This window comes from Diadema antillarum, unplaced genomic scaffold, assembly GCF_040938485.1.
Source record: "Diadema antillarum isolate AM-2024a unplaced genomic scaffold, OU_Dant_1.0 seq00001547_RagTag, whole genome shotgun sequence".
NCBI lineage: Eukaryota > Metazoa > Echinodermata > Echinoidea > Diadematoida > Diadematidae > Diadema > Diadema antillarum.
Genome location: NW_027272276.1, coordinates 179,952 through 195,608, shown reverse-complemented (window position 1 = coordinate 195,608; position 15,657 = coordinate 179,952). Strand labels below are relative to the sequence as shown.

The 15,657-nt window shown below is 36.3% G+C and overlaps 1 protein-coding gene across 1 annotated transcript; it reads right to left on the bottom strand.

Moving 5' to 3' along the window:
• Positions 1-12,993: 12,993 nt before the first annotated feature.
• On the bottom strand, positions 12,994-14,124 carry LOC139710590 (neuropeptide CCHamide-1 receptor-like). Its single transcript, XM_071622515.1, has one exon. The coding sequence runs from the start codon at positions 14,122-14,124 to the stop codon at positions 12,994-12,996; it is 1,131 nt and encodes a 376-aa protein (XP_071478616.1).
• Positions 14,125-15,657: the final 1,533 nt, after the last annotated feature.

Sequence of the window (15,657 nt, the reverse complement as noted above, 5' to 3'; positions counted from 1 at the left end):
CCTTTAGGATTTCCCTGGCACGATGGATGACCTCTACTTTTTCTCTGTATGCACTGTAAAAAGTTAACACTGGGCCCTTAAAGCTCGTTGACCTCTGTCTGTGACCTTTGACGTTGTGGTGACCTTCAGCTCCCCAAGGGGCCTACCATCGAAGTTTGGTCACAAACGGACATAGGGATCAAAAGTTATGAGCCATAATCGAAACGTGCCGTATAAAAAAAAATAACATTGGGCCCTAAAGTACATTGACCCTTGCCTGTGATCTTTGACCTTGAGATGACTCTCATGTTTGGTAAAATGTGTAACTTTGCATAACCACTCTTCCCGCAAAGTTTTATTGAAATTAAAGTCCTCAGTAGAGAGTTATTCGAGTATAGCGTTACGGACGGACGACGGACGTACAGACGCCGCAGGCGATCCCTTAGTCTCCCCTCACCTCCGATGGATTCGACAAAAACAAATATAACTACGACAAATTTGCATCTATTTTTTTCAATTCAATTATTCATTTTCATATTTCTCAATGAAGGAATGTACATCAAATATAATAAAGACATAGTGAATCATGATATCCGGCTTGGATGCACAGTAAATTAATGTAAACATGTAAAACATAGCGGTCAATCATTGTACGTTTGGTTCTATGTACAATATAACGCTAAAGAAATATGATGGAACCTACTTAAAAGCGAGCTTGTTAAGCGTAGGTACCAAAGTCTGGACAGGGTGTAAAGATGAGGAGCACGGATGCAATGTAGGACCAAAATGAAGAAAAATAAAAATGAAAGGCAAAAATACCTGGGGCAATAACAGAATCTTCTCAATACAAATAGTGATATACAGACAACCACATTCTGCAGATGTAAGAACAGTTGATTTAGCAATGTTGACAATAGTGTAATAATATGATTTGAATAATGGTGAAAAGATAACAACTCGACATGCGAGTCCTCGGAAGAGACACGGGAAACCTAAAGAGTGAACATACAAGTACTAGCATTCAAAGAAGAATTAGAATTAGAATTAGAATTACCAGCCAGTATAGCACTGAGGGGAATACAACAAGCCAGCTGTTCACGCGTTCCGAAGTCTAAAAGGGGTGCTGGTGTGAAGGAATTTAAGAGCGCAAACAGAGAGGCTTAACTGATTTGAATGACAACAACCAACACAGCAGGAAAAGGTACATAAACAAGAAAGAAGGAAATTTCAATGGACTTACGCAATGTAATAATCATTATTCAATAAATTTTGTCTTCATTTGTATTTGAAGGTCGACAAAGACAAACAACCTGCGAGTTCTACGGGGAGATCGTTCCAGTATTTCGGCCCTGTATACATAATTGTGTTTTTTTTTTTTCGCAAAGTCGGGTACGTGGTAGGTGATAATCGTCACGTTGGCGGGTGGGATAATTACGAATAGAATAATTTCTTTTAAACATAATTATGCAAAAAAAATATCAGGGAGATCATTTTTGGATAATCTATACATGAATATCCATAAATTGTAATAAAACAAATCTGACAATTTCAAAATTTTGTTCTTACGGGGAAAATTTCATCTGTATGAGATAGATACCCAGTCTTATCAATTATTCTAATAGCGCGCTTTTGTAAAAGAAAGAGGTAGTCAAGCAAAGATTGGGACGTGTTACCCCATGCCAGTATTACGTAGTTGAGGTAAGGGGAAATCATAGGTGAGTATATAATTTGCAATATACTGATGGGGAAGTAATCTTTCAGTTTGTTTAGAATTCCTGCATTCCTAGATAAAACTTTGGTTAAAAAGTTGATGTGAGATTTCCAAGATAAATCGCTGTCAATATACAGTACTAAAAACGTAATACCATCAACCTTCGTTAAATTAATGCCATTAATTTGGACATGACCAGGAATAAATTGCAAAAAGTTACTGAACAGCATATGATATATTTTATCAATGTTTAGTGATAACTTGTTGGCATGAATCCAGGACTGAACAAGTTTCATTTGTTTAACATAATATGAATAAGCGTATTAGAATTACGATGTGAAAGAAATAAATTTGTGTCATCTGTAAAGCACATAAAAGAAAGAATATCTGATGAATTTTGGAGGTCATTTATGTACAAGATGAATAATAGCGGGCCGAGTAGGGAACCCTGGGGGACACCACATGTAATTGATTTCATGGAGGACTCATGACCATCAAAATAAACATACTGCTTTCTATCAGTAAGATAATCTCTAAACCGTCCCGCGAATGCCGTAATGGCTTAGTTTATAAAGGAAAATATCATGGTCTATCGTGTCAAAAGCCTTCGAGAAATCAATAAAAACACCGATGGTGTGCGAAGCATTAAGAGCATGTGCCACTTTATCAATAAAAGTCAATAAAGCGTGGGTAGTGCTGTGTTGCTTTCTGAAACCGAACTGAAAATTCGAAAGAATATTACAATTAACAAGGAATCTAAGAGTTCTTTTATGGACAAGCTTTTCCAAATTTTTTGAAATTGAAGTTAAAAGAGATATCGGGCGATGATTATTAACATGTTGTTTAGAACCTTTTTTTTTGTACATAGGAACAACTCTAGCGACTTTCACCTTATCAGGAAATTTTCCGCTTGATAGAGATTGATTGAAAATATAAACGATCACATTCTTTTAAAGAAAAATTGAAATACCATCATCACCTGTACTCATTTTATTATTCATTTTACGAACAACTTCTTTAATTTCATCATCAACAATAGGAACGAAAAAGAAAGTCAGTGCGTGCCTATCCCCTAAGAACGAATGAAAAGGTGTCCGTGAATGCGGTATTTTGCTGGCAAGATCTGGCCCGAGGTTAACAAAGAAGTCGTTAAATACATCCGCCATCGCCCCTGGTTCATCTACTAAACAACGGTCTTTAAAAATGGAATTTGGGGAATTTTTATCTACAGTGGAGTTTAAAGCTGTGTTAATCACCTTCCATGTACCTTTAATTTGTCAAAATGGTTGGAGAAATACTGTTGCTAAGCTGTACGTTGAGTAGATGTAAGCATATTTCGATATTAAACGAATATAAAAAAGATTTGTTTGAAGCATCTGGGGATATTTGGATTAAAGTTCATGTGATTATCAAAATAGCACAGTGACACCATGTAGCAGTCCTAGAGGACTCATCGGGGTGGCTGTAAGACTCTTTTAGCTGTTGCCCTGTTGTCAAAATTAACGGTTTCTCTCATTTTCATCACGTTGAATGCCTGATTGGTCATTTCTTTGCATTTTTATGAGTAGACATCGTCCATTGGTGTTCTGTTCATCAGCCTGTTTCTATTTGTCTTCAGGTTTATATAGGTCTAACCGTATGTGATATTGATGTGGGGAAAAAACACGTCATTAGAATGATTGGATTTCATGGTTACTGGTTACGGGAGAAATAAGTATCAGGGCTTTTTAGTATTGCACGCCAGGGGCGGATCCAGGAATTCTGTAAAGGGGGGGGGGGGGGGGGGGGCGTGACTGATATTTCTGGTGCCACTTCCGGGTTTCATTTCATTTTTTTCTTTTTATTTCTTTTGTTTTTTGACGAAAAATAAAGGGGGGGGGGAGGTGGGCGTGCGCCGGTTGCGCTCCCCCCCCCTCTGGATCCGCCACTGCACACTTACCCAATCTCATGGTATAATTACCATGTAAATTTACCACCTTTGGCTATTAAAGTGGCTGTCACGAGTACACTGCTGCTATTTAGGCCTACACCTTACTTTCCAAGCCGTCATTGTTGGTTACATTCTTCTCTATCTCTTTAACTTGGATCATGGACATCAAAGAGGATTAATTGTTGTTTCATAAGTTCCCTCTCCCCAGGGCTTCAAAGGACCCTTATATAGATATAAGCCTCCCCTTATACCATGATTCACGTCGTTTGAAGTGACGTATAGGATCCACTCTGTAGCGTAATAAGGTCATAAAACAATGAAACACAAAAGTAAACTTGTGAACCATTGGGACAATTACCGCCAAGAGACTTAAAGGGGTATATTGAATCAGTAATGGTTTGACGATCTTACCGTAGATGATACGGTAAAAAAAATGAAGTATTGTTGTGAGGGTGTACCACTGATGTGGGTTTGCTGCCGTCAAAAGATTGTCCAGAGAACGCTTGGGGCCAATAATCTGCTCAAAGAGGTGGTGAGTGAAGGGGTAATCCAAAATATAGAATTTTACATAGATTTCTCGTCAGGGATCTATAACCCTGACTTGCATAAAGCTCCTTCTCGGTTGTCAAAATCTGATCTAATTTTCCAGGCAAATTGTCCACCGACATCCTCCCTCCGTCCGTCAACGGCATAACAAAACACACACACACACACACACACACACACACACACACACACACACCAAACCTACAACCGTCAAATTTAAAATGAAACAAGACGTTGCGCATGACTGCAAGGAAACCTCGATTTCGATCTCAAGCACCCTCGATGGACGTGTGTACGTGTGCTATTTGCTACGGAAACAAATACAGAAATTCAGCAGAGATTTGTGCATATGTTCACAGGATATTTGTGACGTCATGTGATTGACCAATATATCTGTTTTTTTTACGGAAACACACACACACACATATATATACACACATATATATACATATATATATATATATATATATATATATATATATATACGTATATTATACATACATACGAACGTTCAGGAACTTTTTGAAGGCATAATTTACCATTACAACATATGAAACAAAAGCACAGCTTTAGTGCTTCAAAATAGTTCTACAATTGTGAGTTAGGGATAGAAATAACCAATATAAAAATTTAAATCAGTATGATTATTGTTGAATATTTTTGAATATCCGAAATGTGAATACTAGTAATAGTTATAATAGAAATGTTTCGAGACAAAGCCATATACAATTATGGTTTATTGAAAAAAAAATAGTGTGTTTCCTTATATTTTAGGCTTTATTGCAAAATTGTTACATGGTAGGATGTTTCGTGATACAACTGACCTACGTATTATGCATCAAACAATTAAATGTGATATCTTGAACGTGTTTAAAATCACTGCTTCCAAAGGTAAACGGGACCTTTGATATAGGTCTACGTCAAATTCTAATGAGACCGATGCTTTGTTCGCTTGATTTTGAAATATAATCGATATTATTTTTTTCCTTTCATGGCCCATTAGGGCTACTGAAGTCCTTAGATGTGATATTTTGGTAGCCCGAGAAAGAAATGTAGTGGCCCTATATGAACGGAAACATAACAATCCATTTTGAATCTTAAGTGTCTGATCGGACCACCAAAAGATATACTTTGGTGGTCAGACATCAGTCTTTTTGGGGCCCCGAACCCTGAACAATACTTGGACACTAATGGAGTTTTCCTTCACTTTATACAGCTAAATTGGAACCGACATGCATGCAAAAGGAAGACAACTTCTGCACTTATTTCACAGCTGCTAACATCTTTCTGGGTCATGTTTGTTACACCGAAGGCTTGTTAATCCGAAAATAAAATAAGGCTCGCTATCCTGAAAAATACAATTCCCTTTTCCCCTTTTCGTAGAGGTTGATTGGTGCGAAAATGAAACAGGGTTTATAATCCGAATATTTTTAGTGTTATTCCGGAAAGGTTTGTTTTTCCGAAGGATTCGTTCATCCGAAAGTGAAATAAGGTTTGTTATTCCGAAGATTCGCCAATCCGAAAATGAAATAAGGTTCGTTATTCCAAAGGTTCGCCAGTCCTTAAATGAAATACAAGGTTAGTTTTTTTTTTTTCAAAAGATTGCCAATAGAAAATTAAATAGGGTTCGTTATTCCAAAGGTTTGCCAATCCGACAATTAAATATAGGTTTATTTTTTAATTCCGAAGATTCACCAATCCGAAAATTAAATGTAAGGTTCGTTATTCCGAAGATTCGCCAATCCGAAAATGAAATATAGGGTTCATCATTGAATATGAGACCGTTCTGAAGCAAATAATTTTCACACAACAATAGATATATAATGTACTCTTAAATGAATCCCACAAGAATTGGAACAATCATCCCGCAGCGTTCCCACCGATTCCCACTGATCAGTTACTAGCCGTCACCTTTAAGTCAATAACACAATTACCTGTGTGTGTGCGTGTGTGTGTATGTGTGTGTGTATTTGTGTGCGTGTTTTCTTTCTTTCTTTTTTTCATTGAGTAATATCCAGCAATTTATCAAAAGTACAAAATGAAATTTACTCATTTTCGGAATTCCGAGCCTTTTTTTAGTATTAACAAACCTTCGGAATAACGAATCTTATATATATATATATATATATATATATATATATAATATATACAATATATATATATATATATATATATATATATATAAAAATATATATATATTAAAATATATAAGAATTTGATCGCAAAACTGGTCAAGCGTCATTTTTTAAAGATATTTTAAAGCATAAAGTCCAGCATAAGATAAAGCAATAGAAAATCTTTCCAATGATACCTCACGTTGAACATCAAGAAGGTGAATTCTTAAAGTTATGATGAAAAGTATCCCTTATCTCCTTATCATTTTCCTTTTTTTTTTGGACAGGTTCAATCGCAAACAAATTATTTCACCTTGCGGCAAGGAGGGAGTTTTACGATCAAACTGTTAGAGAGAGAGAGAGAGAGAGAGAGAGAGAGAGAATAAGTGGTTTAAAAAGATAGTAACAAACATTACTTTGATGTATCATTGAGTTTACACTTTTCACATCACATAGTTTTTATTTATCTTCAAACTTGCTTCAATATTTAACACAGCTTACATTATACCGATAAACTTTGATCTTGCTAAAAAATGAAACAGGACAGCGCTATTAGATAATGTGAAGGTTCATAGCTAAGTTCTAGCAGAGAATTCTTACAATCTCTTGGCTTGTAGAAGTCCGTTCATAGAGGTACATATTCTTTATCTATATTCAAAATCATGAATTGTATAAGAATTTGTATCAGCCGAAATTGCTTCAGATGTATGGAGACAATGAGGAATGGTTTCACATTTGATACCTAGTCACAGTATTACTGGTACCTGGTTGCGTTGCCTATATATACAAACATGCTGTATGCTTCATCAGCGACGCAGTAACGGAGATAATCTAAAAAGTGGTATACGCTCAGCTGATGCAGTAGCTTTCCAATTATCCATATGATATACTTGCTCTACAACACCGAAGGATTAATTGCCATCACTAATCAAAGATATGCGTTATGTTTGCTCATTTTCATATAGATTGTGCCAAATCTGCTTTCAATCTATTCCTGGCGTCCATGAGAGATCTGTAAGTATCTTCATGCCAAGTCACAATCATGCGGAAGGTGTGCTGGCGATTATTACTTATTCCTCTAAGACCCAACGATCAGCTTCGCCTACCAATTTCAACTATTTGCTTTTCACAAAATGATATCTGTTGTCAGGCAAAAAAAAAAAAAAGCGACACGAGAAAAATGACAAGGCGCTTAATTTGCCGACTTTTTGGTCCATCCACTAGACTTTGGTTACAAATCTTGCAAAGCAGTAAACGACTAGGGGAAAGTCGAATACGATGTTTGTATATAACTAGATGCCTTGATTTTCTTAAAACAGACATTTTGTCACATCACCATGGCAAAGCCACGTAAACTAAATTATGAAACTTACAACTTGTAGCACAAATATTTTTTTTTAATGCTTCGTTGCAAATAGAATGGTATAGGTCTGATACATAATGTATACAATACGATGTGCCATTTAATGGATTTAACACCATTGAGTGATTTATCAGACGCATTTAAAGAACGAATATAGAGTTAATATTTCACATTGAGCCAGTAACATGTCAAGCGACCTCAACATGACCGCACATTAAAAACCAGCTACGCCAACAAAGACGTCTACAGCAAGGAATGACATTCAATCATATAGAGAGGTACTTAATCCTCGGATGTCTGCCAGCAATGAACACCTATGCTTGACAGCACATTTTAACATCACATCATGACATCATCCATGTTATAAATCACATTTGTTTCAAATTTTAGTCCGACACAATCAGTGGCTACCCTTCTATGATAATGACCGTCGATTTTAATACACGTCCTACTTGAAATATATATCTGAAACATGAGTAGTAGGCTGCATAGACAGAAAGTGATTGATTTAGACGTTGATATAAAATTATGTCACTCTGAATATAATCATCATTGAAAAAAAAAGCTACTCTAAATTTTGTCGTTTTTCTCTCTCAAATAACACTTTGTGCCGAAACGGTCAACCGTGACTCTATCGTTGTCATATCGATGTTAGATAATCCTTATGTAGCATAGTTCTTCCCGAAAGCCCCCCCCCCCAACTACACATGTGATTATATACATATTACACATAATATACAAATGATATAAAATATATATGTTACCCTAAATTGCAAAACCATCACAAAGTCGACGACATCAACTTTTAGCCAGGGTAAATTTTGACTATAAGCTATGAAATGATATAGGCCCTATATCAAGCTCAATGCAAATTGATTTTTGTAACGCATCTAAATAACGCCAAGAAACTCTGAAAGTGTATGTACGAAAAAAAAAACGAGGCTTTGAATTTTAAAGTCTAATAATGTGCTTAATCTCACCCAGTAGTGCTTCGTTTAATGAAGGCAATATAAGTTTCCAGAGCAGACACTATGAAGGGAAATACATGTACAAAAAATCCCACATTTTTTATATCCCGCAGTCAGCGCTGGCAGTAGATTTTGAACAGTACAGCCGCCTCGTACAAATACGGAGCAGCATGCGAGCCGATAATTCAGGCTTTTTCTGCTTCGCCACCAAACCGGTCACGTATGGGGAACAGTTCAATAATCGCCATTCAGGCATAGTAAGTATTTACACTGCGTTCATGAAAACGTTGCTTGCTGTATTGACGCTAATGTGCAATAACTTTACCAATATCGACATTGAATGTACAAAACGATATTAATTCGTACTGCAACACATACACGTTATACTATACATACAAGCAATATTTTACACAATTACACAACGAAAAATCAAGGACATGACATGTGTGTGATATACACAAGAAATATCGGATAACCTGCCAATCTTTCTATAAAAGCCATTCTTTACGGAGTCTTTGGGTGACAGCCATATAGTCAGGTAGACTTACATCTCTGCTGTTTGCAGTGTTTATACAGTAGTTGTACATTGCAAGTTAAATGATAATTTGCTCTTTCACGTGACTCATCACATTATCTTTCAGATCTTCATGCTGTAAGAAACTATGTACCATTTCGTGGGATTCACTAATTCTTGTATCAGGAATATGAATTAAAGGAGAATTCCAGTATAATTCAAGGTTAGTCTGAAAAGAAGGAGTAAAATTTCCTCAGCAAAACAATGAAAATTTGATCAAACTCGGATGATTAAGACACACTTAAGTTTCATTAATTTTAGGAAACAGTTCTAGAACAGTCAATTATTATGAATATGCAAATAATGAAGTGATGATGTCCTCCTCTCACAATTTGTCATATAGTTTGTAGGAATGCATAATGATTATTTCCCAATTTCCAGTTGTTCATTCAAACGCAGATGCAAGTAGTATCGGTTGAGCTGAGGATTCAGTTTTTAAAGTTTTACAAGATATTTAGAATCCCCTCCATGAAATGTTAAAGAGTATACATTTTTAAGTTAACTTGAAAGTTCATGTAATGAAAATCGGTTTTGAAATGACTGAGATATCCAAAAACAAGGTAAAACAGACAGATCCTGATAAAAGTCGTGGCCTGTCGCATTTTATTAGAATAGCTTATCGTGATATTTTAGCCATTTCAACACCAATTTTCATCAAAGAAATTGTATATTCCTCTAAGGACTGAACGTTCGTTAAGAGGTTTCTCAAATATATCACACACACACACACACACACACACACACACACACACACACAAGTTGGAAACCTGCAGCCCTATCTAAACCAAAACTGTTCCATCCCTTTAAATCCTGATACAGTATATCTAACTGATCATCACTCTGAAGTTGCTCCACCAGGAATAAAATTATATTTTACACTTCAATAACAGAAACATTGAATTTTCGTCATTTTTTGTTTGTTTGTACACGATCAATGAAAAATTAGCGAAACTTTCCAATTTCATACCTTCCGTACTTTTCATCCGATTTTGATCAAATTTATACTGTTGTACTCGTGAAATGTTACTCTTTCTTATCAGGCGAACTTATAACTGGACTAGATACAGTAATTGATTTGTGGACATCTAAATAAGTAATCTAAAGGTAAGTATATCAGTTTAGGAAAGTCAAACATTCATCTTCCACGATATTAAAATACATCTGAAGACCTTAATCGCAAAATGTAAACCCGTAATTCTTAAGCATTTGAAAATAAGTTCGTCATCAGATCGAATAAGATAAAACCTTTTAGTGATACCTCAATAATAATCTTAAAATAACAAGGAATATTCTTCAAGTTTATGATTACAAATATGCAAGGTTTTCTTTATCACTTGTTGTGTGTTCATTAGCTTTTAATATCTCAACTTCACAAGAATAGAGTTAACTCGTTCTGCAGTCAGACTCTCCATGCTATATGCTGCTCATTTTTAATTTCTGAGCAAAATGATATCCGAAAACAGCACACATATCGAGATACAAAGATTTTGCATTCACGTGTGTAGTGTAATGTGTACAATATTTTGGCCCTGAAGCATATTCATGATTTAGTCCAATCGCACAAAAAATTATTTTCTATGATTCAACCCAATTACACAAAATGGACAAGTGAAATAAATATTCAAGTCATGATATCAGGCACGTATCTCTTTCTAAAAAAAAAAATTGTTTTGCGGTATACTCTTTTTAAAATTCCAATACTTTTTCAGCAAAATTATGTGTGACACGAGAGCGCGTGAAGATCACTCGCCTATACGAAGTCGATCAAACGCCTTTGGTAGAAAGGTGATAGGCACACGATGGAAATTAGAATAAGTAGAGCTACTGCTTTCCTATCTGTATGGTCATAAGATTTTATCCACGCAAATATTCCTCGTGGCTTTTCACTAGCTTGTGATTCTTACATTGAGAAGGTAGTACAAGTAATATTCTATTTTCATTTCCGTCATTGCTGTATTCATTTTCAGCTACCAAATGTAAAAGAGGCAAATCGTAAACAAGTGACATTTTGTGATGAGACGAACATGTCACGGCTCTCATCTTGTTCAAGAAAATCTGCTTTAATAAAACGTTATGCTGTGAAAATACCACATAAAATTGATACCTTTTCCTGAATTCGACATTATCAATGCAAGCATTCATTAGGATATTACGTCACAATGATGTTTATCCATGTACCACGTGGATTGTTTAGTAGTTTCCATAGTGAACATGTAATTTAGATGGCGATGGAAATACGCTTGGTATTGACTAGTTGATACACTATATCATTATACTGTTAACACACACACACACACACACACACACACACTCATATCCTTCTGACCTGACATGCTCTATCACAAAGGTGCTGTACACTCATTTCTCAGTGCAATAGATTAAAACACAAAGGGGTAGATACAGGATATTAGTAAAATTCACAAGAAAACTGATATTCGTAACTCATCCGACCTTGAGTAGAGGAACACACAAATTGTTCTCATCATACATCTGGCCTTTTTTTTTTCTCTAGTGATATTTTCACGTGTCCATTCACTCTACTATACACTTATATTGTCTGAAAGGACCACTTTGGTGCACGTGGCTAGTAACACACAACAACCTTCATGTTCGACTCACATAGCATTTTAGTGATCCTAATAAGTGTTAAACTACGTATTGGATCATCGTGATCGAACTCGATTCAACAATTCAATGACATTCTTTGTACAGTGTATGGTCCAACCAAACAATTAATTGACACTGATCATTTCAAAATTGTACAATAAAATATGCATAATTTTTTATACCAGTATGCACATCAAAGTGTGCACTCAAATTCTAGTTTGCAATTGGTCATAATGCAATCACTAATACAGAGGGGATCGACATCACTTCATTGCGAGAAGTAACATTACTTCGGTAAAATAGTTTGAGAATTTGATTAACTGGGGGTTACAATTAAGTATTTATGTAGACCTTAATTTGTAACTTATATTGCCTTGTCGTACCGTTGTAATTTACACTTGAGAGTCCCTTAGGAATTATATCTCCATCTAAAAAACAAGCGCTTGGAAAAAAGTTACTCCCGTTGGAATGTCAAGTGCTATATTACATTTTGAAAAGGTAATTCATATGCGTCCATTGCATATTATGTATGTATCTATTATATTCGAACATATATCGATATGTGTTGTGCCTATGGTGTGTGTGTGTGTGTGTGTGTGTGTAGATATTTGGAGGCATGCGTATTTAGTACAGTAGGAAAATGCCCCATGGAGCTACCGAGGAACAGAGAAAAGTTAAAATGAAAAAATGTTATTAAAAAGTTTACAATATTGTCAAATTAGGAGATATTATTATGGAGATAAATACAGTAACAGTATTTTGGCATTAGCACACACAAACACACAATAAGTATGCAAGTACAACGATAATATTAGTGTATGTAAGTTTCTAGGACCTGTACTTTACATGTCCATCCATTCAAATATAATGAGAGTAAAATCACAACAAATCAAACATGTTTGTTATGCAGTCCACTCCCGTTAAAACGAACATGGTTACAACGAAATTCCAGTAACAACGAAGTAAAAATTCAGGCCTCAGCATTACGCGCTCTTCGTTTTTTGTTGTTTGTTTGTTCGGATATAATGACATTTCTATAACGACATAAAAGGAGGACTTCGTTATAACGGGTGTCGACTGAACTCTTTATTCTTCAAACACTTATAATATCCTTTCAACAACTTACAGCCTCTTCGCAAGATACAACCAAACTTCTTTTACAAGAATCATTATCCCATGTTTTCATTTAGCAACCCCACCGTCAAACACCATCTTCCAGCATGTGCTTTCGACACGACATCTTTTCATCTTCTCTTTCAGCCATCGTATAAATTTTGTCCATTTGCATGTCTGCTGGTGCCAAGGTCTCCCTCTGCCCGCTGTCTTTTCTCTGTCTGCACACGTGGGCTACGCCACTCTGCTGCGGTAAGGAGGTGTAGGTCCGTCCGCTCAGTTGGCTGCTCTCCTGCCCTTCTCGGTGCATGACAAAACACGTTATTTTCCGAATAAAATGTCGGCGGAATGATGAGCTCATGGCATATAGAATGATAGGATTGATGCAAGAAGCAAAATAATACAACCCAACGCGAATCAGCTTGAAGATATACATAGAACGCTTGCTGAAGATTTCGCTGTTGAATCCGAAGAGAAACCAGGAGAAGAAGACGTAGTGAGGCAGCCAGCACAGCGTGAAGACCAGGGTGATAACCATCAGATTGATCGCTACTCGTACGCGGGCGTTGTCGCTACTCGATGTTCGAATCTCCTTCCGGAGAAGATGCCGTGCGCAGATGCCATAAAACACGGTCATGCAAAGCACCGGGATAACGTAGAGGAACACCAGTTGAAACAAGAAATAAATGTGGAAAGAAAGCTGCTCAAAAGGATAAGTGCAAAACAATGCAGCTGATTCAGTGGCAGAGACAGCATATACTCCAAACGTGCTTGCCAGAAGCCAAATGAAGCAACATACAGCCGATGTCGCCTTCAAGCTCCGTACTTGGCGAAATTTAAGAGGGATGACGATGGCGCAGTAACGCTCGATGCTAATAGCCATAAGACTTAGGGCGGATACAGCAAAGGAAGTGAAATAAGTAAAATGGTTTAGGTGACACAACCAAGATGTCTGACGAAAGCCCGGCGTCAAGATGGACACGAGTTGGGGAATCATGGAAAAACTCAAAAAACATAGGTCACCTATGGCCTGATTAGTTAGTAGAACGCTGGGCGGAGTACGCAGATCTCGCACCGTTGTTACTAGCCATATGAGACTCATGTTAGCCAGCATTCCAATGATTAACTCAGCCATCAGACAGCCGATGTACAGAGACCGATAACGTAACACAGGAGAATACATAGTCAGCGTTTCGTTGATTCCCGAGTCGTTATTCATGATGGCGAAATTGCGAGTCGTTGCCTACTTCACTTTTCAAAGCTAGTCGTATTATACAGCTGATAATGTATGACGATATGGCCTGATGATTAACTAGTCCAAACTTGGATCTGTATCTTTCTTTAGGAGGTACGATCTCTGTGTTCAAAGAAAATAATTCTCTCCTTGTTTTTGTTTTGTTTTTTGTTTTGTTTTTAAACAAGATGGTTCTTTTACGCTGCAAGTTCGAACACACTCGGAACTGGTGTGCGTGTCTGAGATAAATCCGATGAAACGCTGGAGCCTACTCATTGACCTGGAACAAAGAGAAACATTGAGAGCAGTATTTCAATATTAGTTTTATTTTATACACACATGACACACACACACACACACACACAAACACACACACACACACACACACGTACGTATACAAACAAGTGCACTGAAATGATGAAATACTGTAGTATGGTAAATATTAATTTTTATATCTCACGGTCACTATAATGCATTACAGGAAAATCAACTGCATCACCCATAAATGTGATGACAACATTTCGTGCATTATCAACCCTTATCGATATAATACATTTTAACCCTAAATGTATCATCAACACTCAAGTAATGTCGACCCTAAATGTAATACATTTAACACTATAATAATATCGATCCTATATTTATGTGATAAAACTTAACCCTTGGAATAATGTAATACATTTTGTCCCTATATTAACCCGTTCCATTCGGAATTCTGAAATGCCCATAGACTTAATGCGCAAGCCACCAGGTTCCCGTACAAAATGGGTTAATGTAATACATGTAACAGGAGACAACCCTAAATGTAGTGTCAACCGTAATTGTAAGACATTAAATTCAGTTTAGTAGTTAGAGAAACACCAATGCCAATTAAAAGACAAGGGACTTTCATAATGTTTCATTGTTGGATTTTTTTTTTTGTTTAGTGTAATTGCAGGTAGCTCGTCTATGTGTAGATCTATGTGTTTGTATATGAATATTGCAGTTTCTAAGTCATTGTAGGAAACCTACGCAGTACCTACCGCATATGGATACTTTATAGACAGACTTTACATCATTAAAAAAAAATGGTCATGGCAAAAGTGAGACTGTGTGATTTCTAACATATCACTTTTTCTGTGAAAACAAATTATGGAATTTGGAATCAAGCATCACATTTACTTTCTGCCTTCAATATGGCGATAATGGTTGATGGCGAATAAGGTCTTCAGAGAATTTGCCTTGAACAAGTTCGGTAGGAAGCGATACTCGGTACACAGTCAATAGCAAAAGGATTGGCCATTTATAATGTAGCTATAAGCAACAAATTGTTGATATACTAAATTGTTGATATACAGAAATTCAAATTCCCATGTTATGAGACAAAAATCATTAGGACTCAAGATTTTGAATAATTTCCTATCAAAAGGGCTGCAGGTGGTCAGACTATTCAGTGATGCTCTGTATGACTTATCATGCAATGGGAAATAATGGTATAAGAGTCTGGAATTTCCAATGCGAACAGCATTTCATGTATCT

Bases quoted from the DNA above. Each gene is read 5' to 3' on its own strand.
- LOC139710590 (XM_071622515.1), bottom strand. From the start codon at position 14,124: ATGAATAACGACTCGGGAATCAACGAAACGCTGACTATGTATTCTCCT.